General features: G+C 50.7%; 1 protein-coding gene across 6 annotated transcripts; it reads right to left on the minus strand.

Annotated features, from left to right (window-relative positions):
- Positions 1-786: 786 nt before the first annotated feature.
- On the minus strand, positions 787-25,126 carry SCNN1A (sodium channel epithelial 1 alpha subunit). Of its 6 annotated transcripts, none has more exons than XM_023749959.1 (14): positions 25,029-25,126; positions 23,301-23,362; positions 22,782-23,145; positions 13,533-13,800; positions 12,393-12,583; positions 7,435-7,538; positions 6,893-7,056; positions 6,336-6,434; positions 5,973-6,090; positions 3,210-3,288; positions 3,022-3,079; positions 2,817-2,872; positions 2,582-2,657; positions 787-2,236 (listed from the first exon to the last, which is right to left on the minus strand). In XM_023749959.1, the coding sequence occupies exons 1-14, from the start codon at positions 25,073-25,075 to the stop codon at positions 1,856-1,858; spliced, it is 2,067 nt and encodes a 688-aa protein (XP_023605727.1). In that variant the 5' UTR covers positions 25,076-25,126; the 3' UTR covers positions 787-1,855. The 6 variants fall into 6 exon arrangements, with proteins under 6 accessions (XP_023605727.1, XP_014307090.1, XP_014307088.1 ...); XM_014451604.2 differs by lacking the exon at positions 25,029-25,126 and adding an exon at positions 24,416-24,925; XM_014451602.2 differs by lacking the exon at positions 25,029-25,126 and adding an exon at positions 23,812-24,349.

Consider the following 25,126-nt stretch of genomic DNA (forward strand, 5'->3'; position numbering starts at 1 on the left):
TGAGCATTGACCCATGAACCAGGAGGTCCCAGTTTGATTCCCAGTCAGGGCACATGCCCAGGTTGTGGGCTCGATCCCCAGTTGGGGGTGTGCAGGAGGCAGTTGATCAATGATTCTCTCTCATCATTGATGTTTCTATCTCTCTCTCCCTCTCCCTTCCTCTGTCTGAAATCAATAAAAAACATAGTTTTAAGAAATAACCTGGGAGGATTCCCACTGCTCTCACTCTAGGATGATGCAAGAATGAGAATACACAGGCTTTGAGGGCCCAGAAGAATGTGGCCTGAGTCTCATCCTCCTCCACCACAACTGTGCAGTTGATGGGGAGGGAGCAGATGAGGACGTTATGTTGCAGCTGGGTGGTGAGTGGTGGGTGCTCCGCGAATGGAAGAATGGAATGAAAGATTACTGATGATGGTAACTAAAGTTGGGAGGAAAAGGACGTTCAGACAATGGACGGGTGAGGGAGTACGTGACTAGGGGAGGTGGGGGATTATCCCAAGCACTGCCTAGTAGGTCTGAGGGGAGTGCCCACGTCTTTGCCCTCCCACCCTAACATGGTGATGGGCACATAACAGATGCATATCAATGTCCATGGAGGAACTAGCAAGACAGTTTGTCTCTCCTGAGGCCCCCAAAGAATGGTCATTTCCATAGTGAAGCTGAGGGGTCAGAGTCTGTCTTCCTCACCCCCACCCCAGGACCTCCTAGGAGCTTGAGCAGAGACCCAGGGACTCAGATCCACTCCCTACCCCCTATAGGGCACCCCATTCAACTCTCCAGACATTTTTTTATGCAACAAATATTTATTGAGTGCCTGCCTACTTGCTCCAAGTCGGACACTGGGCTAGACCCTGAGGTTACATAAATGAACAACAGTCCCTGACCACAAGGAGCTCACAGTCTAGTTGGGGAGGCAGACACAAATGAACAGGAAAGTAAAATGCAAAATCAGCATTCCAACCAATGATATGGTGCACTATGGGAGTCCAGGGAAGAGGGGAGTGATCAATTCTGGGGAAGACAAGATGGGGCAGAAGCCTTCATAGAAGTAGTTGTGTCTGTGTAGGGTTCTAAGGGATGCATAGGAGTTCTCCAGCCAATGGTGGGGAAAGCTTCCAGGTTTAGGAAATAGTTTGAGACGACTTGCAGAGGTGTGAAGGATACAGGCAGAGTGCTAGGATGGGCTGTGGGGGGCGGGGGGTGGTGGTGGTAGGGGTATAGATGAGGCTGGAAGAGTCGTGGGTCCAACTGGAAACACCAAACCTTTACTGCACTGGTCTGCTCCAGCCCTACTCTGGGGAGTCATGGAAGGGGACTTGCCCAAGAACTAACTCAGGGGGCTTTTGGGTGAGGTTCCCCACCCAACTTCAAGAAGAGGAGCAAAGGTCCGTGTCACTGGAAAGCAGTGTGGCCGGGCCAGTCAGAACTGGCTTCAGTCATCCTTGGGTAGGAGACCTGGGCATGCCTTTGTGTGCCCTTGTGTGTTTTGTTCTGGTCTTCATTTGTTTCCTAGCAAAGTTCCTTGTCAAAGCTCCAAGTCTGACTTGGCTGATCCAAGGGAAAAGGAGATTTCTCTCCACTTGGATGAGGAAGCCAGAGGGTTCTAGAGGCAGGACCAGGGGGTACTGGGCAGGAGCCAAGGGCAATTCTGGGCAGCTTCCGTGGCTCCTGTTTTCCAAGCAATTTCTGTAGCTCCTTATTCACCCCGCTTTCCTCCTCCACACCAAAGGCAGTTGGGGCAGCTGAGAACAAGCCCAAAACATTCCTTAATCCTGCCAAGGTCTGTCCCCACCCACCAAGGGAAGCTGCTTGCCTCGGGGGCTGACACCCTCCTTTCCTCTCAGGTTTCCTCTCAGGGCTCCTCCAGGGTGAAGACAGAGGAGCTGGCCCCTGCCAAGCTGGATGGAGCTGGGCAGGGGCCCAGGGTGGCATAGGCTGGTGGAGGGGCAGTCAAGGTTGGGGAAGTATCAGGGCTTGGCAGGGATGCGGCCAGGGAGGAGAGCTTGGGGCAAACGCTGGAAGGGAGGGAGGAAGCTGGAGTGGAGGCCACCTCCTGGGCACCTCTGCCCCCTCGGCCTGGAGACCAGTATCGGCTTCTGAACCTCCGGAGCAGCATGAGGAATGTAATGACCATGAGGTCAAAGATGAGCTCCGCCATCTCCACCACAGACAGCACCGAGGAGCCGAACCACAGGCTCCACTGGCTGCCCAGGTTGGACAGGAGGGTGACCATCTGTGAGGGCGAAAGGCACACTGACCACTGGGCAGAGGGCCCAGGGTGGGCTCCGGCAGAGGAGTCCTATCCCTCCTTACCTGAGGTCCTCAGCCACCCCTCTCAGCCTCTCAGTGGCCCCCTGGACCCCTTCTGTCCAAGTCATACCCACCTGGCACACCCTTCCCTCCCACTACCCCAAGAGGCTTCATCCCCCAGCCAAGTTCCCCTTCTTCCAACCCTCTCCCCCTCACCCCTCTCCTTGGTCCCCTACCTTCAAGGCCCAGACACTCTGGCCCAACAAAGGCAACCCCTTGTTTTCCCTGACCCCCCAGAAAATCACAGGCTCAGTGAGGCAGGACGTACCGTGACGGAGGGAGACTCAGAATTGGTTTTGTAGTTCAGCTCCTTGAAGAAGACATTGAGTTTGGCAACTCCGTTTCTTTGGAGAAGGGGAGAGGGTGGGAAGAAATGGCAGAGGATTAACTTCTCAGAACCTCACAAACACCCTCCTCTAATCAACTGTATCAATCCTTCTTTCCAGATTTGATTTTCCTCCCAAGGATTCCTTTCTTGGGGCTGGGACCAGGGTAGGACTGACCTCTTGTTTTTGATGGTGTAATTATTCTGTAGGGATAACATCCGGAAGACCCAGTCCTGGGAGAGAATTGGAATGTCAAGGGGGCCACCCATATGCTCCAGGCTTACAGAGTTGGGGGTGGGGTCAAACACACCCACATAGATATACCCAGAGAAGACCACAGAGTCATACACACGTCCCCTGTCCTTCCCCTTCCCCACTTTACCTGGGATGTCACTGAGGGCCATCGCGAGTAACCTGCAGAGAGCTTGTAACTGGTCACACTGGGAATGGAGAGAGGCACTCAGTAATGGGGGTGGGGCTCTTCCACTCAAAGGCTTAGCTGAGTACCCGTATTCCACCCAGCCAAGCAGCCCGCTGCCCAACCTGTGTCCAGGCGAAGGGGACACTCACCTGCACGGCTTCAGGCACTTGGTGAAACAGCCCAGGCGATCTGAGGAGAAGGCACCCTGGAGCTTATAGTAGCAGTAGCCTGTGGGTGCAGAGTGGACACCTCAACCTTCTCTGCCCCACACCCAAGAGGCCTCTCAAGATCCCGGGCACCCCCTTCACAAGAGTATCAGATTACCGTGATGTCTCCTGAGTGGCTGCACCCAAAACAGTTTAAGAAATTAAGCTAATTTGGGGGGGGGAGGGGCGGTACACTACACCTATGTAAAGAAGTGTAGGATTTAAACAAAAATTAGAAAGTCAGAAAGAAGGGGAACAATTGTGTAAAGTAACGAGATTAAAGCACAATGAGATATCACTTCATACCCACTAGAATGGCTATAATTGAACAAAAGACCAACATCACCCCAATAAATTCAGTTTAAAAAAGGACAACAGCAAGTGCTACTGTAGAGAAACTGGAACCTCCTACATTGCTGTTGAGCGTGTAAAATGGTGCGGCCACTTTGGAAAACCGTCTGGCAGTTCCTCAGAATTTTAAACATACAGCTATGATCTGACTCAGAAATTCCACTCCTAGGTATATACCCGAGAGACTTCAAAACATATGTTCACACAAAAACTTGTACACAGATGTTCATAGTCACTATAGTAAAAAAAAAAAAAAGGTATAAAAAACCCAAATGTCCATCAAGTGATGAATGAATAAACAAATGCGGTCTGTCCCTACAATGGAACATTATTTGGCCATAAATAGGAATGAAGTTCTTGCACATGCTACAAGATGGATGAATCTTGAAAATATCCCAGTCACAAAGGACCATAGGTTACATGATTCTACATATACGAAATGTACGGAACAGGCAAATCTAGAGACAGAAAGCAAACTAGTGTTTGCCAAGGGTGTGGGGGGTGGGGGGTGGGAGAGGGAGAAGGGCACTGTGGGTGCAGGGAATGGGGAACTTGAAGAGTGCAAATGGGTACAAAGTTTCTTTCTGGTGTGATAAAAATGGCTGTGGCCATTGTTGCACAACTCTATGACTATACTAAAACCTAAAACTATCTTAAAATTGAATTGTGCACTTTAAATGGGTTGAATTGTCTCAAAAAGCTGTTACCAAAAAAAAGAAAGAACAGTAGGATTATAGATTCCCTTTCTCCCCCATTTGCCAAAGTCTAAGTAAGGTTATATTGTTCTTCTTGCTACTCTTAGTCACCCAGTCTGGAAGTCCTCCTTCATTTCTGACCCAAATTTCTCAGTCTACCAGGACTGGGGATCTTTAATTAGGAAGACTGGGAAACAGCGGGGCCCTTTTCTCTGGGGAGTGAGCAGTCCTTAGGAAACGCAACAGACTGAATTTTTAACCCAGTGCCTTTCCCTCCTCCTCACAGCTTCTCAGCAATCAGTACTGTTATTTTTCTCCCACAGATCTTCTTCAAACTCACAAACACTTAGAAATCACTGTTTGGGGGCCGAGGGGAGCAGTGGGCAGGGAGCCATGTCTCCCCTCAGGGTCTCAGCTTGCTTATCTGAGAGAGGAGAAGGTGAGGCCAGGAAGAAACACACCAGCTCAGATGCTCTATGATTTTCTAAGGTCAGAGACACAGGAAGGGAGGCCACAACTACAAAGTCCAGCAGGGGAAAGAGCTGGGTGGAGCAGACCCAGGAAAGGAAGGAGGCCGCAAGATCAACACAGACAGAGCCAAGACAGGCAGACACGGAACTCCGGGGTCTGCAGGGCCCCTGCCTCGTCCTGAGAGGTGTGAAGGTGTGTGTCCTCCAGCAATGGCCAGCCACCCACCTGCAGGGGGAGAGTTGGTCCCAGGGGAACCTGGGAGAAGGAGACCCCGGAGGATCAGTCAGCTGCGAGGGATAAGAGCATGTGCACCAGGAAAGCCAACCCTCTGTCTCCATGGTTTCCTGTTTAGGATTTTCTCTCCCTCAGCTTCCTAGTACACAGCTTCCCTGCTGAGTAGCCCAGCTGTAGTGAACAGAAAAGGGGATCTGTCTACTCCCAGACCAGGATAAGGAGGAGACTCCAGGGCTCTCCAGACTTCTTTGATTGTGCCCTCCTGGAGGTAACAACTTCTTAAATGAGCAGCTCCAGTATATGTATTTGGTTTATAAAGCACATACCTGCTACTATTGAATTGATGCACTATGGACATTATAAAACATACATAAAATGGGATGTGTAAGAGAATGATAGAGACACATTTAACTTCTGGTATTTCCTCCCTGCACCCAGTGAGTTACCCCAGTGCCTGGCCCGGAGCCTTGAGTGAGACGAGGAAGCTATAGGCAGAGTGTGCACAGAACCCTCAGCAGGCCCCGGAGGGAACGGGGAGATTTTTCACACGCTCTCCCTACCTTATGCTGCAAGTTATTTTAAACAGAGCCATCCTACATAATAAAGAGCTAATATGCTAATTAGACCGGACCGTGGGAGGCGGGTGGGCCCGAGAGGCAGCTGGGGCTGCTGCGAGGGCCAAGCCCCTTGCACAATTTTGTGCACTGGGCCTCTAGTTCCTTTATAAACACACAGAAGCCAAAACAGAAGGGGAAAAACTGTGAGGGAGGGACAGAGATAGTGCATAGGAAACTGAGAGAGGCCAGTCTAAGGACTGGAAAACAAGAGACAGGGAGAATTCATCAGGGCCAGTGAGAGGCAGAAGCAGCCCCACAGATGAGGGTGCTGAGAGGAGAGGGCTCTCAGGAAAGGCCTGGTCGATGGGCAGCCCAGGGGCTCCCTCCTGGACTCTCACCCCAGGAATCATGCTTCTTGTAGTCACAGTACTCCACATGCTTGGGCCGTGGGTAGAAGATGTAGGCACAGCCACACTCCTTGACCATGCTCTCCTGGAAGCAAGAGTGAATACACACCTACAGAGAGGAGAGTGAGGGGGGAGGAGGTCAGGCCTGCGCTCGCCCACAAACAGCCCAGAAGAGACAGAGAAGGGAAGGACAAACAATTCTCTGTGCTGCACATCCATCCCTCTTTCCCCTGTTTACACACACACACACACACACACACACACACACTCACACACACACACACACCCTTCAGTTTTGACTGACCAACAGTGCAGGCCTGGGAGATGGTTGCCATAGAAACAGACTGGCCTTACCTGCTGTGTGTACTTGGAATGGTAAAGGTTCTTGACAGGGACGTCACTGCCATTATAGGTACAGTCTCCATAGTTGCCCCCAAGTCTGTCCAGGGTTTCCTGTGAATACACACACACCAAGATGTCAGAGGTCGCAGAGCAGAGCAGTGGCCCAGGCCTTCTCCTGAATCCTCTGTCTTCCCTCAGTCTCAGGTTGCATCTCCTACCCTGCCAGCCTCTCCTGTCTGCCTCCCCATTTCAAAACATGCTCCCAGTGGCCCCAACATCCACCTCAGTGCCACATTCAAGGATACCAGGCCCACAGCATCCCCTGGAATCCTAAGCATGTTCTGAATCCCTTCTAAGCACTCTCATCCAAGGCCCACCCCTCTGCTCCCTTCTTCCTGGTGTCCACTCTTCCAGCCCCTCGCCCCTGGTTTCTGCTCCTGTAGACCTCCACATACTCAAGGTCCCAGCCTGCATGATCCCCCTCCTCAGCCTCTGGTTGTCAACACCACTTCCCATGCCCCTCGCCAATCTAGGGCTCTCCTCCCAGGCTTCCCAGGCAGCATCCTTGCCTTCCTCATGCTGATGGAGGTCTCCACACCAGGCCGCAAGTTAAAGCCACCATCATCCATAAAGGCAGGCTCATCCTGCCCGTGCACCGTTACCCTGGCCCCGGTCACTGTGGACAGCAGCGGGATGAAGTCATTCTGCTCTGTGCGCAGTGTCAGGGACAGACCTGGGGTGTGTAGAGGGAGCAGAGTTGGGGGAAGGTCTTGGAAAAGCATTAGGGGATGGAAAACACCCTCTCACCCTGCCCAGTTCCTAATGCTCCAAGGAGAGCAAAGCAGAAAGACCTACAAATGGATGGATTCTGGGGGCGGGCTGGAAGGACTGGGACAGGGTTCCTATCACACCTGGAATAGACAACGTGGTACCCATAGTGGAGAAAGAACAGCGAGGACTCCTTCCAGGACTGAGATAGGCACATTATGGTGATGCCCAGAGGCTCACAGTATCTCTAGGATGGAGCTCAAGGTGGGTAAATGTGGGTGGGCAGGGCAGTAGGAAGGGCTGAGGCAGAGGTCAAGGATTGAGAGTATGGGGTGTTGCTCACCATTGTTGACCCCAGGCATAGAAGACATCCAGAGGTTGGAGTTGTTCTCGCCATTGAAAGTGTAGCAGTTTCCATATATCGGGTGGTGGAAGTGAGAGTAATTCCTATTCAGGAGGGAGAGAGAGAAGGGTCACAGAGAAAAGGGACCAGGGAGGGAGGGACTTTCAGAACGTTTTGTTTCCTGGTCATCTACTATGTGCCAACAGCCTGCGAGGGCATCATCTCCACAGCACAAAAGAGGAAGATGGGGCACAAACAGTGATGACAACTTAGGAGTCAAACCCAGGTCATTTACCTGCTAGCCCGGGTTTCTCCCAGCAGGCCACCTGACCTGCCTGGCCTTGTGACCTCTCTTGTGTCACTGTGTTGCATTGTGGAGACTCTTGCAGTGTCCCTAGCTTCTCGCATGTCTAAATCATAGTTCACCATTTGGATTCTGATCTCCTTAAAGACGGGAGCCAGATCCCATTCATCTCTGTATCATCTCTGGGTTAATTGCATAGTTCTTGGCATATAGGAGACAGTTAGTAAATAGTTAATAAATGAATGAAATGGAAGGGAACAGCAGAGAGTAAGGCCAGGGGTGAGCATGGAGCTGAGAGGAGGAAGATCAGATCCCAAGGCAGAAATGAGTAGGGTTCTGGTTGCATGGCTCTGAGCAGGTCATTTTTTCTAAGCTTATTCTTCTCATCTATAATAATCTATAATAATAAAAGTGTAATATGCTAATTATACCAGATAGCCTAATGACCTTCGGGACATCATTCCGGATGTCCTTCCAGATGAAGCCGCAGTGGCAGGGGCCGAGGCAGAGAAGGTTAGGGGCGATCAGGCAGGCATAGGGGATAGGGGTGATCAGGCAGGCAGGCAGAGTGGTTAGGGGGGATCAGGCAGGCAGGCTAGCGGTTAGGGGCGATCAGGCAGGCAGGCAGAGTGGTTGGGGCAATCTGACTACGAGATTGGGCCTGAACCGGCAGTCGGACATCGCCCAAGGGGTCCCAGATTGCAAGAGGGTGCCCGCCGGGCTGAAGGACACCCCGACTCCCGTGCAAGAATTTCATGCACTGGGCCTCTAGTCTATAATAATAAAAGCTAATATGCTAATTAGACCAGACGTCCTTCTGGATGACCAGCCAGGCGAAGCTGGGGCTGCGAGGGAAGCCTGGGTCCCGGGTGCCAGGGGAAGGAAGGCCTACTCTTGCACGAATTTCGTGCATCGTGCCTCTAGTTGTAAAATAAGGAGATTGGAACAAGGTGATCTGGAATATCCCATTGGCCTTGAAGAAAGAAGGCACAGAGGTGTGAAATATTGGTGCACATTCTGGAAAGCACTAGAAAGTCAACATTTCCAGAGCAAAGGCTGGATTCAGGGAGTGATGGAAGAGGAAACTATGAAAGGCCAGGGCTGAGGGGCCTGTGAGCCCTGCTCAGTGGTAGAGGGGACAGATGCCATGTGTGGATGCACACTATGCAGCAGGTAACAGAGCAGATGCTGCAACATGGATGGATCTTAAAATGAGAGCTTAGTAAAAAAAGTAAGAGGTGAAATGAGATATACAACACAACACCATTTATATTACATACACATTGTGCAAAAACAGATACAAAGGGATACACACAAGTATATTGTAAGAACATATGAGAAGCATTATAACGTGAAGAGCACAGACTCCAGTACTAAATGACTAGCATTTGAATCATAGCTCTAACATTAGCTGTGGGACGAATGAAATCACTTTATCTGTGTGTGTTGTAATTTCCTTATCTGTAAAATGGGATACTACTTACCTCACAGGGGTGTTATGAGGATTAAATGACTCTCAGAACAGTGCTTAGCACTTAGGAAGAGCTATATAAGTTTACTATTAACATTAGAGGGATTTATTAAGATGGCTAACATCAGCCCTGGCCAGGTAGCTCAGTTGGTTAGAGTGTTACTTGATCCCCAGTCAGGGCACATACAGGAACCAAGTGCTTTCATAATAAGTGGAACAACAAATCTCTCTCTCTCTCTCTCTCTCTCTCTCTCTCTCTCTCTCTCTCCCCTTTCCCTTCCCCTCTCTCTCTAAAATCAATTTTTTTTAAAAAGATGGCTAAAGTAAAAAAGACAGACAATAATAAATGAAGGATGTGAAGAATTTAGAACTCTCATACATTGCTGGTGGGACTGTAAATGGCACCGCCACTTGGAAAACAGCCTGGCAGTTCCTCAAAATGTTAAACATAGAATTACCATATGACCCAGCAATCCCACTCCTAGGTATATACCTAAAAGAAATGAAAACATATCCATACAAAAACTTATACAGGAATGTTCATAGCAGCATTATTTATAATAGCCAAAAAGGGGGGGGGCGAGGACACAAAAAGTCCATCAGCTAAGGAATAGATAAACAAAATGTGGTATATCCATACAATGGAATATTATTCAGCCACTGAAAGGAATGAAGTACTGATACATGCTGCAACATGGATGAATCTTGAAGACATTATGTTAAGTGAAAGAAGCCAGATGCAAAAGAACACATGTATGATACATTTATATGACATATCTACAGTAGGAAAATCTATAGACACAGAAAGTAGAATAGTGGTTTCCAGGGCTTAGAGGAGAGGAGAAAATAGGGAATGACTGCTAATCAGTACAAGCTTTCTTTTTGGGGTGAAGATGTTCTAAAATTAGTGATAATGGTTGCAAAAGTCTTTGAATATACCAAAAAAACAACAACAACAAAAACCACACAACAACACTAAATGGTATATGTTAAAAGGATAGTTTTAATGGTATGTGAATTATATCTCAATACATTTGTTTTTAAAGAAAAAAATGTTGAGCCCTGTCTGGTTTGGCTCAGTGGATAGAGCGTCGGCCTGAGGACTGAAGGGTCCCAGGTTCGATTAGGGTCAAGGGCAGATGCCTGGGTTGCGGGCTCGATCCTCAGTAGGGGGCGTGCAGGAGGCAGCCGATCAATGATTCTCTCTCATCATTGATGTTTCTATCTCTCTCCCTCTCCCTTCCTCTCTGAAATCAATAAAAATATATATTAAATTAAAAAATATTGAGAGAAGGGGAAAGGGTGCCTAACATTGGGGAGAAGAGTTTGGTGAGAACGACATGATAAAGAGCTTCAACTTGATTCTGAAGGCCATGAGAGATGTTGAAGGATATTAAACAGGACTAACTGGCACAGTTAAGCACAGTGAATTGAAGTAAGAACAGTAATATATAAAGCTTCCTGTGATTACAGAATGAAGAGAGAATATAGAGGCAGAAAGGCAAATTGGGAGCAGGTGGTGATGGTGGTAACAATAACCTGGGTGAGAAATAATGAGGCTCTGAGCTAAGGAAGTGACCTAAGCATCAAGACTGAGATGAACCTTGGTCTTTCCACTGATAGGGAGGTAGGAGCATAGGACAGGCAGAGTGAAAGGATCAGTGGGAAGGTGACAGACAGCTAGAGAAAATGGGTGGCAGTTGTGAGCTGACCCAGGCTCAGGTGCTGCTACTGTCCCACTTCCTGGCAGCTCCTGTCCTCAAACAAACATAAGACTAGATAGAGGCAGGAACAAAATCGTGTGCTGGGCAGTGTATGTGCCAGGTGAGGGGTGGAGGCAGAAGCAGGTGACACCTGGCCCTGCTGCCATTCAGCAGCAACATGGGAGGGAAGGGCTCCCTGTAGAGTGGAGAGGCTGCCTCAACACCCTTCCTCAGCCAGGCAGAGGCAAGAAGATGGCACCTGAAAATTAAGGATCCGAATCAGGGAGGAAAAGGTGGGGGTAGGAGGAGCCAGAGACTACAGAAGGAAACTTCCCTTACTCCTAGCCTCTCCCAGCCCTCAGAGAGCTAGCAGCTGCCATGACCTCTTTACAAGGTCATTATGACAGGAATCTTAACAGAAAGAATCCCTGGGGGAAAGAATCCTTAAACTAGGGCTGGCCTGGTGGCCTAGGGCAAGTCACTTCTGCTTGAGTACAGAGTAATGAGACCCAACAGTCATTATAGTTTACTAAGTGCCCTAAAATTTGACATCTCATGCACTTGGAGATGTATGTTATCACCATCTTCATCACTGGAGTAAACGTGCCAAAAGGGCAAGGATTCTATATATTTTCTTCTCTGATGCATCCCAAATGCCTTAGACCAGTGACTGGCACATAGCCTACCCATGGTCGGCAAACTGCGGCTCTCGAGCCACACACGGCTCTTTGGCCCCTTGAGTGTGGCTCTTCCTAAGCCTTAGGAATACCCTAATTAAGTTAATAACAATGTACCTACCTATATAGTTTAAGTTTTAAAAATTTGGCTCTCAAAAGAAATTTCAATCGTTGTACTATTGATATTTGGCTCTGTTGACTAATGAGTTTGCCGACCACTGGCCTAGACAGTCAAAACTATTTGTTGTATGAACATTGGATAAATCTCATTTTCAGCCCATTTTACAAACAAACAAACAAGTTCTGAAGAGTGATTTGAAATGCCCAGGTTCACCTGGTCAGGAAGTAACAGAGCCAAAGCAGGAACTCAGGTTTAACCCCTCACTTAGTCCATGCTATTTCCACCACACACCTGCCCATCTCATCTGAGAAAGTGGAGGATGGAACCAGACGACCTTCTGGGCACTTTTGAGTTTGATGCTAGTGAGAAAGAGGCCTTAGATAGACAGGGAACCATGCCTCCAGCTCTTGGTTTCTCAAAGCTGGACCTCCACCCCAACCTTCCCAGGGCAGCCATCTGAGGCTACTTCACTCAGACCCTGCCCTGCAGGGAGCAGCAGAAGTCCTACAGAATGATCCAGGGGACAGAGGTGTGGACCTGAGGTCAATGCATCCCCTCCTCTGTACAGGCATTTATTTAGTCAACAAGCATTTCCTGGGTGCCACTCCTGCTGGGCCTCAGGCTGGCTCTGGGAGGGAGACACCAGGGGTGGGGAGCACAGAGGCAGGCAAGACAGACTCACGCCTGGCTGCAGGAGGCCTGGTTGAAGCGACAGCTGAAGATGAAGTTGCCCAGCTTGTCCTCTTCCAGGGATGTGAAGGAGTCTGGTAGTCTCGACAGAATGTTGATGTAGTGGAAGCGGTACCACTCCCTCACCGCATCCACCCCTGATGAGTATGTCTGGTAGAAGCAGTCGGATTTGTTCTGGTTACACTGGAAACAGAGACCAGAGCGTCAGAGGGCCAAGATCAAGGACTGAAGGGTCTGGGGTCCTGAGGACTGACAGACAGGAGTGGGGAACCAGGAGTAGACCAGAACAGAAGGCAGAGAGGAGCAGAAGCCCGTTGGAGAGTGGACCAGAGGGCATGGGATTAAGGGAGTGGGGGGCCGAGGAGACCAGAAGCTGTCATTTATACAGTCTCTGCCAGAGAGTGGAGCAAGGATTCTTCTCCCCATTTCACTGATGGGAAGACTGAGGGACCAACAGGTTTGTCCCAGCAATAGAGCTAGGACTAGCTAGCTATGATTAAAGGAGGCTTCTCTTTCTTCTTCCCCCTGCTGCTCTCCCACTTCCTCTTCCTCTCTTTCTTTCTTTCTTCTTCTTCTTTTTTTTTTCTTCTTTTTTAGAGAAGAGATCGGGCACATTCAGGGTGGTATGGCCTTTCTCTATTTTTTAAAATTTTTCATTGAAACACATTTTAAGTCTGCGTTTTCACAGTCTCCTGATTCTCTGCCTGAGACCTGCAAAACCCCGGTTCCCTATCACACTGGAGGTTCCCAAATAAGTCCCACCAGGGGACCTGTATTTCAGAAAGGGGCATTTTCCACAGCAGATTTGACTTCCGGCCACCTAAACGCTCCCACAGAAGCCCCCGGAGAGGAGAGACCCCACAAGCTGACTCTCAGAGATATGTTATTTCGTTTTATTTTTCAAAATGTATTAATTTTGACAGCCAGCTGCCGAAGCGCTGGCTCATCACTAGCCAACAGAGGCGGGTGGGGAAAGGGCGCGGGTCCGGGGAGTGGGCGGAACCGGAAGGGCGTGGGCTGGCACGTCGGGCGGGGGGGAGGGGGGCGGGCCATTAGTGGGCGGGGGCCTGTGAGCGGGAGGGGCGGGGCCTGTGGGAGCCGGGGGCGGGGCCTGCGGTGGGCGGGGCCTTACCAGCTTGAAGCCGATCTTCCAGTCCTTCCAGTTCACCGGGGGGTTGTTGTCCCGCAAGCTGGAGGCGGCGCTGCGGGCTTTGCGGGCCGCGTGGGGCGAGGCCGGGTCCCACAGGAGCTGCAGGGGGTGCGGCAGGGTCTCCCGGAGGCCGCGGCGGCCGCGGGGGTGGCTCCCGAAGGTGTTCAAGGAGTTGTATTTGTACAAGTCGGAGAGCGTCTGCTCCGTGATGCGGTCCAGCTCCTCCAGATCCCCTTTCATTTGCGTGTACCTGGAGGGGCGATGGGGAAAGGGTCGGCTGGGGGGCAGCTCGCCTGGCCTTTGGGCCTCAGTTTTCTCCTCTGAAACTGGTGAGGCGGAAGGAGGGGGGTGGACAGGTGTGTCCGCCGGGATTAGCGGAGGCGACAGTGAGCCCCAGCGGTGACGGCATTTATCGTGGCCAGTGTCCTGTTTATTGAAAGGGAGAGGCAGGCGGCGCCGGCCGATGAGGCGCTGTCCTCCCACTCGCCGCGGCCTAGAAGGGAACCCGGAACTGTGTACCCCTCCCAGAGACAGAAGAGGGGGTGACCTTGACCTGGGCCCCTCACTCATCCCACCCGAATCCCCTCGGGGGGGGGGGGGAGGGCGGGGGAGGGGGGCCTTTGGTCCTGTCTGCCACCCCGCACCTTCTAAACCAGGGGTTCTCAATTGCACTTCTACCGAGGAACTTCAAAAAATACCAATGCTGCACACTAACTGCCCCTCCCCACCAGGATTAGATTTTAATGAGTTTTGGGTGGGGCCCAAACTCCCTAAGTTAAACACTGCAGGATAAATAATCACATTCTTCCTAATACTGGTCCTCTTACCGTCTCTATCATGAAAGTACAGAGTAGCAGGGCCTTAGGGATAGAACCTTCCAAAACAAAACACACACACGCACACGGACACACACCTAGAAGTAATAGATTAAACAAGGTTGCAGGATACAACATCAATACACAAAAATTGATCATATTTCTACATACTAGCAACAAAAAATTGGGAAATGAAATCATAAAAACACCATATTAAATAGCATAAACAACATCAAATACTAGAAATAAATTTAATGAAAGATGTGCAAGACCAACCTCTACACTAGAAATCCTGCTGAGTGCAAAGAACAAAAAAAATGGAGAGTTATATATGTTTATGGATCAGAAACCCAATGGAGTTAAGATGTCTCCCAAATAGATCTTTAGATCCAACACAATCCCTATAAAAACTTCAGCAAACATTATTTTAAAGAAATTGACAGGCTGGTCCTAAGACTTATATGAAAATGGAAAGAATTCAGAAAGGCCAAAACAATTTTAGAAAAGAAGAGCAGAGTTGGAGTACTTACTCTTCCTGACTTTAAGACTTACTGTAAAACCACAATAATCAAAATAGGGTAGTACTTATGTAAGGACAGACAATAGATCAATGGAACAGAATAAAGTCCAGAAATTAATTCACACATATATGGTCAACTGATTTTTTCCTAAAGCACCAGTCCAATTCAATGGGGAAAATGTGTGTGTGTGTGTGTGTGTGTGTGTGTGTGTGTGTATTGATTTTAGAGAGAGAGGAGGGGAGAGGGAGAGGGAAAGAGAGAAACAGCAATGCAATAGATGAGTTGCCTCATACACACACACCGACCTGGGGAACCCAAAACCTAGGTATGTGCCCTGCCCAGGAATTGAACCAGTGACCTTTTGGTGAATGGGATGACTCTCAACCAACTGAGCCACATCAGATGAGGCAGTAAAATAACTTTTTTTAAACATTTGGCGCTGGAACAATTTGTATACTGTACTGGAGGAAAAAAATGATCTTCAACCTCTACCTCAGTCCATACACAAAAATTAAGGCATAGACCCAAGCATAAAATTCAAAACCATAAAGACTCTCAAAGATATACATTGAGTGTCCAGATTATTGTGACCACCTGACGTTTGTAGGCAAATTAGCTATAATTTCGCGCTGAAGTTGCTAGAGGGCCAGACCATTATAAATAGGGAAGCAGGTTGTTTTCCACGACAGTAGAAGTGATTTTTTCCCCCTGAAGATATGGGTAAACAACACGATTTAACAGCCTTTGAACGTGGGATATAGTATATATACTGTATATCTTCATGACCTTGGGATATATATCTTCATGACCTTGGGATAGGCAGACATTTGGAGGATAAATATCTATGGAAGAACTCCTCCTGAAATATAAAGACCTCTGGCAGCTCCAGCTGCAGCCTCATCCCCTAATAGGAGAAAATGTAGCTCAAGTTGAAGGTGTGTGTGTGATATTCTGAGAGATTTGTTTGTTACTGGTAATTAAAAGAATAGCTGTAATAGCTAGTATTTATTGAGCCAGGCACTGTGGTATTAGAATGTACATTATTTAATGTAATCTTCAGAGTAATTCAGCATACTATTAACCACTGTTAGCTAATACTATTGCCATTCCCTTTTACAGATGAAAAACCTGAGGCGGGTGACTTGTTCAAGGTCACACAATGCGGAAGTGGGTCAGAAAGCTCTCTAGCCATCACACTGCCCTTCACTGTGTCCCTACCAGCTCTGGCTATTTCAGGAAGTTGTAAAGGTGCCCCAGAACGAACACCAGAGTTAGTCGGCTGGATGTGGGTCCTGGTGTCCCAGTCACACTTTCTAACTGTGTGATGTTGGTAAGGACACTTTCTGAATCCAACCTATTTCCTCATCTGTAAAGTGGGCCTTACACTTCGATCAGGCAGGCATTACTATCTCCATTTTCCAGTTGAGGGATCTGAGGCCCATCAAAGCGAAGAGGCCATCAAATATCAGCAAGACACAGATCGGACCCAGAAGCCCAAATGTCTTCCTCGTAGTCACATTGCAAGGATCCAGGTGCCCCAACTTAGCTGGAGTTATTTTCACAACATGAGCCATCACATCCCTGCCTGGGCCCCCATCCCAACCTGTCTCAAGTCCCTCTGTGCCCCTCTTCTGCCTCCTGCACCTCCCTCATTCTCATCACCAACTCCAAGCTGTCTGTCACTTCTCAAGCCACATCTCTCTTCTCCACTGAGCCCATGCTGTGCCTATGCCAGGCTCACCCTTCAGTGGCCCTCCTCATATTCACCTCCCTCCTGCCTCTTCCAAAGAGGCCTTTGTTGACCAGCTCCTCAACTCCCACCTGTGACAAGGCCCCCAGGCTCAGTACAGAATGCCATCACTCCCCAACCACTGCTTCTCTCCCCTTACAGTATTTAGCTTGAGGCAGCAAGAAGTATTCCCATATCACCCCTTCAATAAAGAAACACTCTCTCCCTTTCAGTTAACACCTAGCACTAAAAAACTGCCCACTGAGCAAAACCACTGATTACATCAGATCATGTCCTGCAAGAAGAAGGACCCAGGTGAGAAGTAACCAGGGCTGAGGGTGTGTAGAATGCAGACAAGAGGGCTTCAGCAAGACAGTCCAGCCCTTCTAACCTTGACCTCCTACCCAGGTCATGGTCACCACCCTCATCTTCATCTGCTCTGGCAGCCCTGCACTGGGGGAGGGGGGGAGGGTGAACCGTTGCATAATTCGATCAGGCAGGCATTACTATCTCCATTTTACAGTTGAGGGATCTGAGGCCCATCAACCAGGCAACTTCCCCCAAGGTCACTCAGCTAGGACGTACAGGGAGTAAGATATGAACCCAGCCTTTTTGGACTCCATGGCCGCAGCTGTTTTTACGACTCTGCCTTGAGGCTTGGAAACACTTAAGACTAGGCAGCATGCTCTAACCAGTTTGGCTCAGTGGATAGAGCGTCAGCCTGCGGACTCAAGGGTCCCAGGTTCGATTCCGGTCAAGGGCATGTACCTTGGTTGCAGGCACATACCCAGTAGGGAGTGTGCAGGAGGCAGCTGATCGATGTTTCTCTCTCATCGATGTTTCTAACTCTCTATCCCTCTCCCTTCCTCTCTGTAAAAAATCAATAAAATATATTTTTTTAAAAAAAAAGACTAGGCAGCAAAATCTTTCCTGGCAGCTGGCCATCTCCCCTCCAGCCCTTCTTCTCCACCCAGGACAGACTGGCAGGGTCAGGGACACTGGGAGCCTTGGGGTTGATACCCTGTTCTCTTCCTACCTGTGTCTCCTCCTCCCTCCCTCTTTCCCCTGGATGATCTCCTCTCACATGATCTTCATGCTCAACAGGCAACCTTGGGATTAGCCCAAACCCTCATCCCACACACACACACACACACCAGGCAGCCCCTAGCTGAGCACTCTCAGTCAGCATTCTGGAAGTACGAGACAGGACTGGGCACCGGAAACTCACCAGCTTCCTCCCCTGCCATGTGCATCTGGGGACCTAGCCCTCCTTCCTCCAGGATCACTGAAGCCTTCACTTCCCCAGCTCCATTCTCCTCCACATCTCAGCACCTCCAACCTGTCTCCCAGCTTGGGAGACATGCTCCCTCCACCGTGGCCCCTATATGAACCCGGCCTGCACCACAGCATCTCCTCACCTGGGGACAGCCCACCCCTCCAGAATTGGTTCTGAGCTCTCAGATCACATGTGGAAGCAGCCCTGGCTGTGACATTTTAAGAGTAATAGATGCTCACAAACCAATAATTATTCAGAGGATAGACGACTAGGGTAGTGAGAGCTCTAGAAACCATTTCATCCAGGGAAAAGACACAGGAACTAAGTTCTAACCAGGCTCATAACCTTGCCAGGTTAGGCAGTTAGCCTTGGAGAAGTTACTTATCCTCTGTGCCTCTGTTTCACCATCTATACAATGGGAGTATTGATAGGACCTGCTGCATGAAGTTGCCATGAGAATGAAACGAGCTAACCTATGAAAAGTAGTACAGCTCAAAACACCTGGCCGAGTAGGTACGGTACAACTGCTGCTGTTGTTCTTATTATCATTACTGTTACTATCACTATGATTGGAGAAGAAAACGCTAAGGAGACACAGGAGCACTGCCTGCCAGGCATCTATCATGTGACTCTGGTCTTAATAAAAGTGGATCCTAAGACCAGATTCCAATTCTGATCCCTCCACTTAACAGCTAGGTGATTGCAGAGCCTCCATATTCTCATCTGCCTCGAGGGTGGTATTTCTCTCCTCACCTAACAAGCTGGTTAGAGGATCAGAAAGCAATCGTGGACTTTGCAAGCTGTGACACAGTTTCTGCTCTCCTAGGGGCACCAGAGCTGATGACCCTGGGTAAAGAAGGAGGCAATGTCTTTAGGGTTGCTTCAAAGAGACAGAACCAAGACCAGAGGGCAGATACTATCATGAGGTCAGCTGCAGCTTTAACTGAGGAAGAACTTTCTTACAGCAGCTTCCCAGAGATAGTGAGGTTCCTGAGCCCATCACTGAGAGGACAGTGGGAGGAGTCGGCTTTAAGGGTCTGGGTTTCTGTCCCTGCTAGGCCTGCCACCCCAGACCCTGACTTCTGGATCCTGCAGAAAGTATAGATCTCCCCACCAGGGATAGGGACAGGAAGACCTAGCTCAGATTCCTGCCCTCCCTCCCTGCAGCTTCTCCCTTTGGGGAACGGCCCCTCTCCTCACCCCATTCCTGCTGCCCTGCCTCCTGCTCTGCCATCTCAGGAAAGTCCATGACCTCCTTCGTTGTTAAGAATCTCAAGTCCTTCCATAACTCAAGCCTAAATCCTTCTAAGAATTGGGTGAAAAGTTATGTTCTGTTTTCCATAGATGGGAAGACTGGCCCTCTCTCTTGGGTGAACAAAACCTTTTCCTGTGTTGGCCGGAAAGAAAGGAACCACAGTGGCTGACCCTTTACATTGGACTCTAGAACATCCTTGCTTAGAGTGGTAGGTCTTTAGCCTTTACCCCTTTCCTGGAAGTTACGAAGCAGCAGAGAATCCTGCACCTCCTCCTCCTTCCTCCCTCTCTGCTGGCCCTGCCCAGCGGCCACTAAGTGGGCATCCCTGGTCTGATTTTGCCTCATTCGGTTACCTTGCCTACTGACTCCCACCTCCTCCCTTCTTCCCCTGTAGGCGTCATTCATCTCACCTCTGCTTCCTGCACCTGCCACCGGCATGATTCACACTTGGGTCACTACCTACCAGGCTGCATTAACTTATCCACCCACTCCTGCCTCTCTTCTTGAACAGAAGCCAACAGCCCTAGACCCCTCCCTCCTGTACTCCTGACTAGTACCCCCTCCTCTTACTGCTGCTGTTCCCCAGGGACTCTCACCAGCTGCCCTCCCTCCCTCCACCCCCCAACACTGGATGCCTCTACCTGGACCCTCAAAGTGCAATGGGAGAAAGAGCTTTGAAATCAAACACATTTGATTTGTTACTCGGCTGCTAACCGGGGAGGCACTGGCTTCTGGGGATGGGGGCGGGGGGATTGTTTTTTAATCCCAGGTTTACTGCCTGCTTCCTGTGTTAACTTGGGCAAGTTATTTAACCTCAGTTTCCTCTTCTATAACATGAGAGTAATACTGGTACGTACTTCAGAGGTCTGTGGTGAGGATTAAATAATTAATGTAGAATTTAATTTGTCTGACACATATTAAGTTTATGTAAGTTTTAGCTCTTGGTGCTCTTGTTGTTGCTTTAGTTGCTGTGTGACCTTGCTCAATTGTTTCGCCTCCATTTCCTCTTCTGCAAAATGGAAATAATAATAACGCCTGCCTCCATGGGCTTGTCGGGATTAAATGAGGTAGTGCTTGTAAAGCATCCAGTATCCGGTCGAGCACATAGTAGGTATTCAATAACCTTCCTCTGCACAGAGGAGCTTCCCCTTTCTCCCCTCCCTTCCTGGGTGCTCTCTCCACTAAGCCCTGCAGCAGCCCAGCCCATCATGCATGAGAAATTTTTTTTTCTTTTTTCTTTTTTTTAATTGATTTCAGAGAGGAAGGATGAGGGAGAGAGAGATAGAAACATCAATGATGAAAGAGAATCACTGATGGGCTGCCTCCAGTACGACCCCTACTGGGGATCAAGCCTGCATCCTGGGCATGTGCCCTAACTGGGAATTGAACCATGACCTCTTGGTTCATAGGTCGGTGCTCAACTACTGAGTCACACCGGCCGGGCACAAGGGATTCTTTCTGTATGGGTGCCTGTCTCCCGGCCTTCAGGCACATGGAGGCAGAGGCTCTGGTTTTCATTCTCTGAGGCTTTTTCCTGGACTGTCCAGGGCCTGCACCCAACAGAACCTTAGAAAATATGCAGGCCTCAACAGATTCACCCCTGCCCTCTCCATTTCTCACCTACATCGTTCAACCTCAATAGTTTTTGAGCACCTACTACTCTGCCTGTTGTCCCTCCTGCTTGCTAGCCCTTCCCTCCCTGCTGGCTCAGAGCAGTCCAGTGTCCCTCCTCTCCACCAAGGCCAAAGGCAATGAGGGGTGGGGAAAAGGGGGAAGGATTAGGGCAGAAGAGCTACAGAGGGCCAGGAAGAAGAGGAGCAAAGCCAGTGGCCACCCAGGGAAGAGAAAAGAGGCTGAGGGAGGAATAATAAAGAACTGGGAAATGACATGTAAACATCTCAGGAAACTTCACCTTATTCTACATCCCGCATCTTGGGTATTGAGACGAGGTAGGGGTTTGTGATCAGGCAAACAGAGGGTAAGTCACAGCTCAGTTACTATCTCTGTGGCCCTGTGAGTTGTCTCTTTTTGCCTCAGTTTCTTCAAGTGCCCAGTGGGGTATTAATAGTACCTGTCTTGGAGGATTGTTGGGAGAATTAAAGGAGAGGCCTGTAGAGGACTCAGTAGTGCCTGGTGCATAAAGCAGCTTCGTAGTAAATGGCCCCTTACCCTGGACACTCTACAAAACAGCCCAGCAGTTTTTTCCCTGCAGGACAGGACGTCCTAACCCTTATTAGCCCAAGACACACCTTTGGGTACAATAGACTATATGGGACCTTCACCGCCAACATGTGACCAAACCCAATCCTCCATTGCACGCACACCCAATGTGTTTGCTCACCCACATACACACACTCACACAATTGCAAACACACGCACCCACAAATCTTCCACTCCTTGAAGGTAGAGACTAGACCTCACACAATCTTTATTATAATTAGCACAGTGCGCTGCAGGCATTTGTCTATATGCCTCGCGCTTCCATTTTTTCTTTCCCCGTACCCGGCAAACTACCTGGCCTTCCATGAAAATTATATGAATTGTTAAGAAGCCCATCTGCCAGGTGCCTAGCCCTGTGTCTGGCTTGCGGCAGGAGTTCCCACCATGCTGCATGGCTGAGTGACCACAAATACAAGGTACATACAAACACCAGCCCCACCCTCCTTTCTTCTCCACAGTTTACCACCCCCTCTGGCTTCCAGACCAAACGTTGGCAAAAAGCACTGACGAGCCCTAACTGGTTTGGCTCGGTGGATAGAGCGTCGGCCTGTGGACTCAAGGGTCCGGGGTTCAATTCCGGCCAAGGGCATGTACCTTGGTTGCAGGCACATACCCAGTGGGGAGTGTGCAGGAGGCAGCTGATCGATGTTTCTCTCTCATCGATGTTTCTAACTCTCTATCCCTCTCCCTTCCTCTCTGTAAAGAATCAATAAAATATTTTTTTTTAAAGCACTGATGAAACCCCAAAACTTCAGGACACAACCAGGCTCCTGGGCAGGGGTCACCTCCCCGTTTCCGCCTGGGTCTTTGGGCGACCAGCTGGACAAGGGAGCAGGGGAACAGCTATCCTGTCCCATTCTTCTTCTGGCTCCCTAACTCTCCACCCCCAATCTCAAGACTCACCATTGCTTTGCCGCCATCCCTCATTTTGCTTTCTCCAACACAAACTCCCCATCTGACCCAAGACAGACATAGCAGGGTCTAACCCCTGCCAGCTCCCACCACCCATGCCATAGCACCTGAGATAGGTTCTTCTCTGGAGGAGGAGGCCCTGTTCTTTGCTCTCCTCTCCCTCCAGGGAAAGGCTGGGGATGACCTCCACCCTGCCCTTTGGGAAGTTACCAGCATCTTGACCTCATCAGCGCCCCCTACTGCTTGCAGGAGGAAGGGAGGAGGAAGGCACTGTTGGTCCAACCACCACACTTTGAATAAGCCTTGGGCACTAGGAAAACTCCACTGGAAAGAACTGCCAGCCCAGCAAGTGGGGAGCTCCCAATCTTGCCCAAAGGGAGGTCTGCCTGGGGGCGGTTTTGGCTTCTACCCCTGGACCCGAGGGTCTGCCTGCCCAGTGGGCACCTCGGTACCCTCTGCGCCACCCTTGCAGGCACCAGGAAGTGGCGGGGGGCCCAACTGACCTGTAGGGATTGAGGGTGCAGACGGTAACGGCGGGGAAGACAAGCTTGTCGGAGTTGAGGTTGATGTTGAGGCTGACAGGGTAGCTGAAGTACTCTTCGAACAGCAGGGCGAACTGCCAGTACATCATGCCGAAGGTGCAGAGCCAGAGCACGGCCCAGAAGGCCGTCTTCATGCGGTTGTGCTGGGAGCACACCAGGCGGATGGCGCCGTGGATGGTGGTGTTGTTGCAGAAGAACTGGAACAGGTCTCGGTAGGAGCGGTGGAACTCGATCAGGGCCTCCTCCTCCTCCGTGGGCTGCAGGGGGGCCGCCGCCAGCTTGGGGTCTGGCCCCGGCTCCTCGCACTTGTCTCCCTTCATGAGCCCTTGGTGAGTCGTGGAGGGTCAGGGTCAGGGTCAGGGCAGAGTTCTGGGCTCCAAGTGCCCTTCCCATCATCAGCCTGACCCCAGAGAGAGGCTGCTCCAGGCCATGCCCACCTCCCACTCCTCCCTCCCTCCACCTGCCCAGGAGCCCGCTGACCTGCTGGAGCCAGGGCCAGAGCTGGAGCTGGGTTTCGCTGGAGTGGCCTCTCCTCTGCTTCCCTGATAAGGTCACCTTTTGGTTTCAGTCCCAGAACCTCCCTTTTCGTTTCCTCAGCCATCAGCCTCTGCTAGGTAGTCAGTCCCGTTCTTGGTCTCTCTCTCTCTCCCCCTCTCCCCCCACCTCTCTCTCCTTCTCTTGGGTTTCTTTCCCAACTCTCTCCTTCCTCGCCCGGCTCCTCTGTGTGCCAGGCTCTCTGATCCTGCCTCTCTTCCTCTTCCTCCCCCTCTCCCCTCTCAGTCCAGGTTCTCTCCTCCAGTCTCCCGTCCTGCTCCTGCCTGGTCTGTGTCCTGACTCGCTGTGTCCTGACTCCCTCCGTCCCAGGTCCCAAGGATGGCAGGTCTCCAGGAGTCCTGGCTGCCACCTGCTCCCCACTCCCAAGTTGTGACTGGACTGGGACTGGTTCCTTTCTAGCTGAATCTGGCAGCCAAGAGCCTCTCCTCCCCCTCACCTGACAGGTGCAGAGACCGGCCTGGGAGCCCGCCTGCCGGCCGGGGTGGAAGCAACAGAAGCCTCATTAGCATCTCAATTAAAGGTGAGCAGGGCAGAGCGGGGGAGGGTCAGAGGAGGAGTCTGAGCTGAGAACCAGGAGGAGGAGGACTCCTGAGGGCTGACCTGGGAGTAGGGACAGAGAAGCAGAGTCGGCCTGGGGAGTGATAGGAAGCTGACAGGCAAGGAACAGACTGGCAAGTGAGAGTCAGAAATCTTGACTGGGGAGAAGGATCCCGAACACAAAGCTAGGAGGGCAAAAACGAGGAAAACAGACAAGCCAGGACTGTGAGACTAAGGGGGAGAGACCAGGAGAGCAGGAAAGGCAGAAAAAGGGAGACCGGTGCAGGAAGGACTGGGAGGGGGCATGGAGGAGAGGCAGAGAGAGGAAGGTGAAAAGGCGGGAGCCAGCCCCAAAGGGACTCTCCCCTCTCCTGCAGGAGAGCAATGGAGGGAGGCTCAAGTGGGCTTCCAGGAGCTAGTTCCCCTCCCTGGGGAGTCCCTCCAAGGGCACCCACAGGTCAGCCTCACCCCCCAGGTGGTGGAGAGGATTCTAGTGGGAGTACCTCCTGGCACTCAGCACGAAGCTCCCCTCTGCCTCTCCCTCCTGGTTTATCCTCTTCCCTCCTGAGTTCTCACCATCACCCCCTACCTTGTCCAGGCCAGGGAGGGGCCCAGGTGAAGCTGGGGGCTAGGCGGGGCCCTGGGACATTCTGTTCTTTTTTACACCATTGGCTGCCAGACCAGGAATGTGTAATGTCCCCTGTTGTGGTCACGGGGTTGCAGGAATGTGGGCACTGAGAGGCAGGTAGGGGACAGGCCGGGGCACTTAGGCACAGACCCGGAGCCCAGGGACAGCAGGCACTGAGGGGGCAGGGAGGGATGTGGGTCGCATTGGGCGTCCGGGAGGAAGAGGGCAGGCATGGCCAAGTCTACACCAGCCCTGGAAGGAAGGAAACGCTCATTGTCGGGGCTTTTCCTCCAAAGTCTCTTCCCAAACTTAATCCAGCAAGAGCATAAACAGTAAAATACCAAGCAGAGAGGGCAGGGTCAGAGAATCAGGCCCAATAAGAGGGTCCAAACAGGCACAGGATACCCATCCACACAGCCCAGGCCCCTTGTGAGAGCGAGAGGTCGACCCCTTGTGGACCCTCAGCAGGCAGCCCCGAGTGTGCTCACTGGTTTCTCCTTCCTCCTTGCTTCCTCAGAGGAGCAGGCATGGGCATCCCGCTGACGTGCCCAGCACAGGCACTGATACCGGGTGGAAGAAGACAGGC

This window comes from Myotis lucifugus, unplaced genomic scaffold, assembly GCF_000147115.1.
Source record: "Myotis lucifugus unplaced genomic scaffold, Myoluc2.0 scaffold_10, whole genome shotgun sequence".
NCBI lineage: Eukaryota > Metazoa > Chordata > Mammalia > Chiroptera > Vespertilionidae > Myotis > Myotis lucifugus.

Coding starts and splice junctions, on each gene's coding strand:
- SCNN1A (XM_006084141.3), bottom strand. CDS start 23,421: ATGGCTGAGGAAACGAAAAGGGAGGTTCTGGGACTGAAACCAAAAGGT. Junction 23,146..23,300: donor TCTGGCCCTGGCTCCAGCAG/GTCAGCGGGCTC, acceptor CGACTCACCAAG/GGCTCATGAAGGGAGACAAG. Junction 3,080..3,209: donor AAGTGCCTGAAGCCGTGCAG/GTGAGTGTCCCC, acceptor CTCCATTCCCAG/TGTGACCAGTTACAAGCTCT.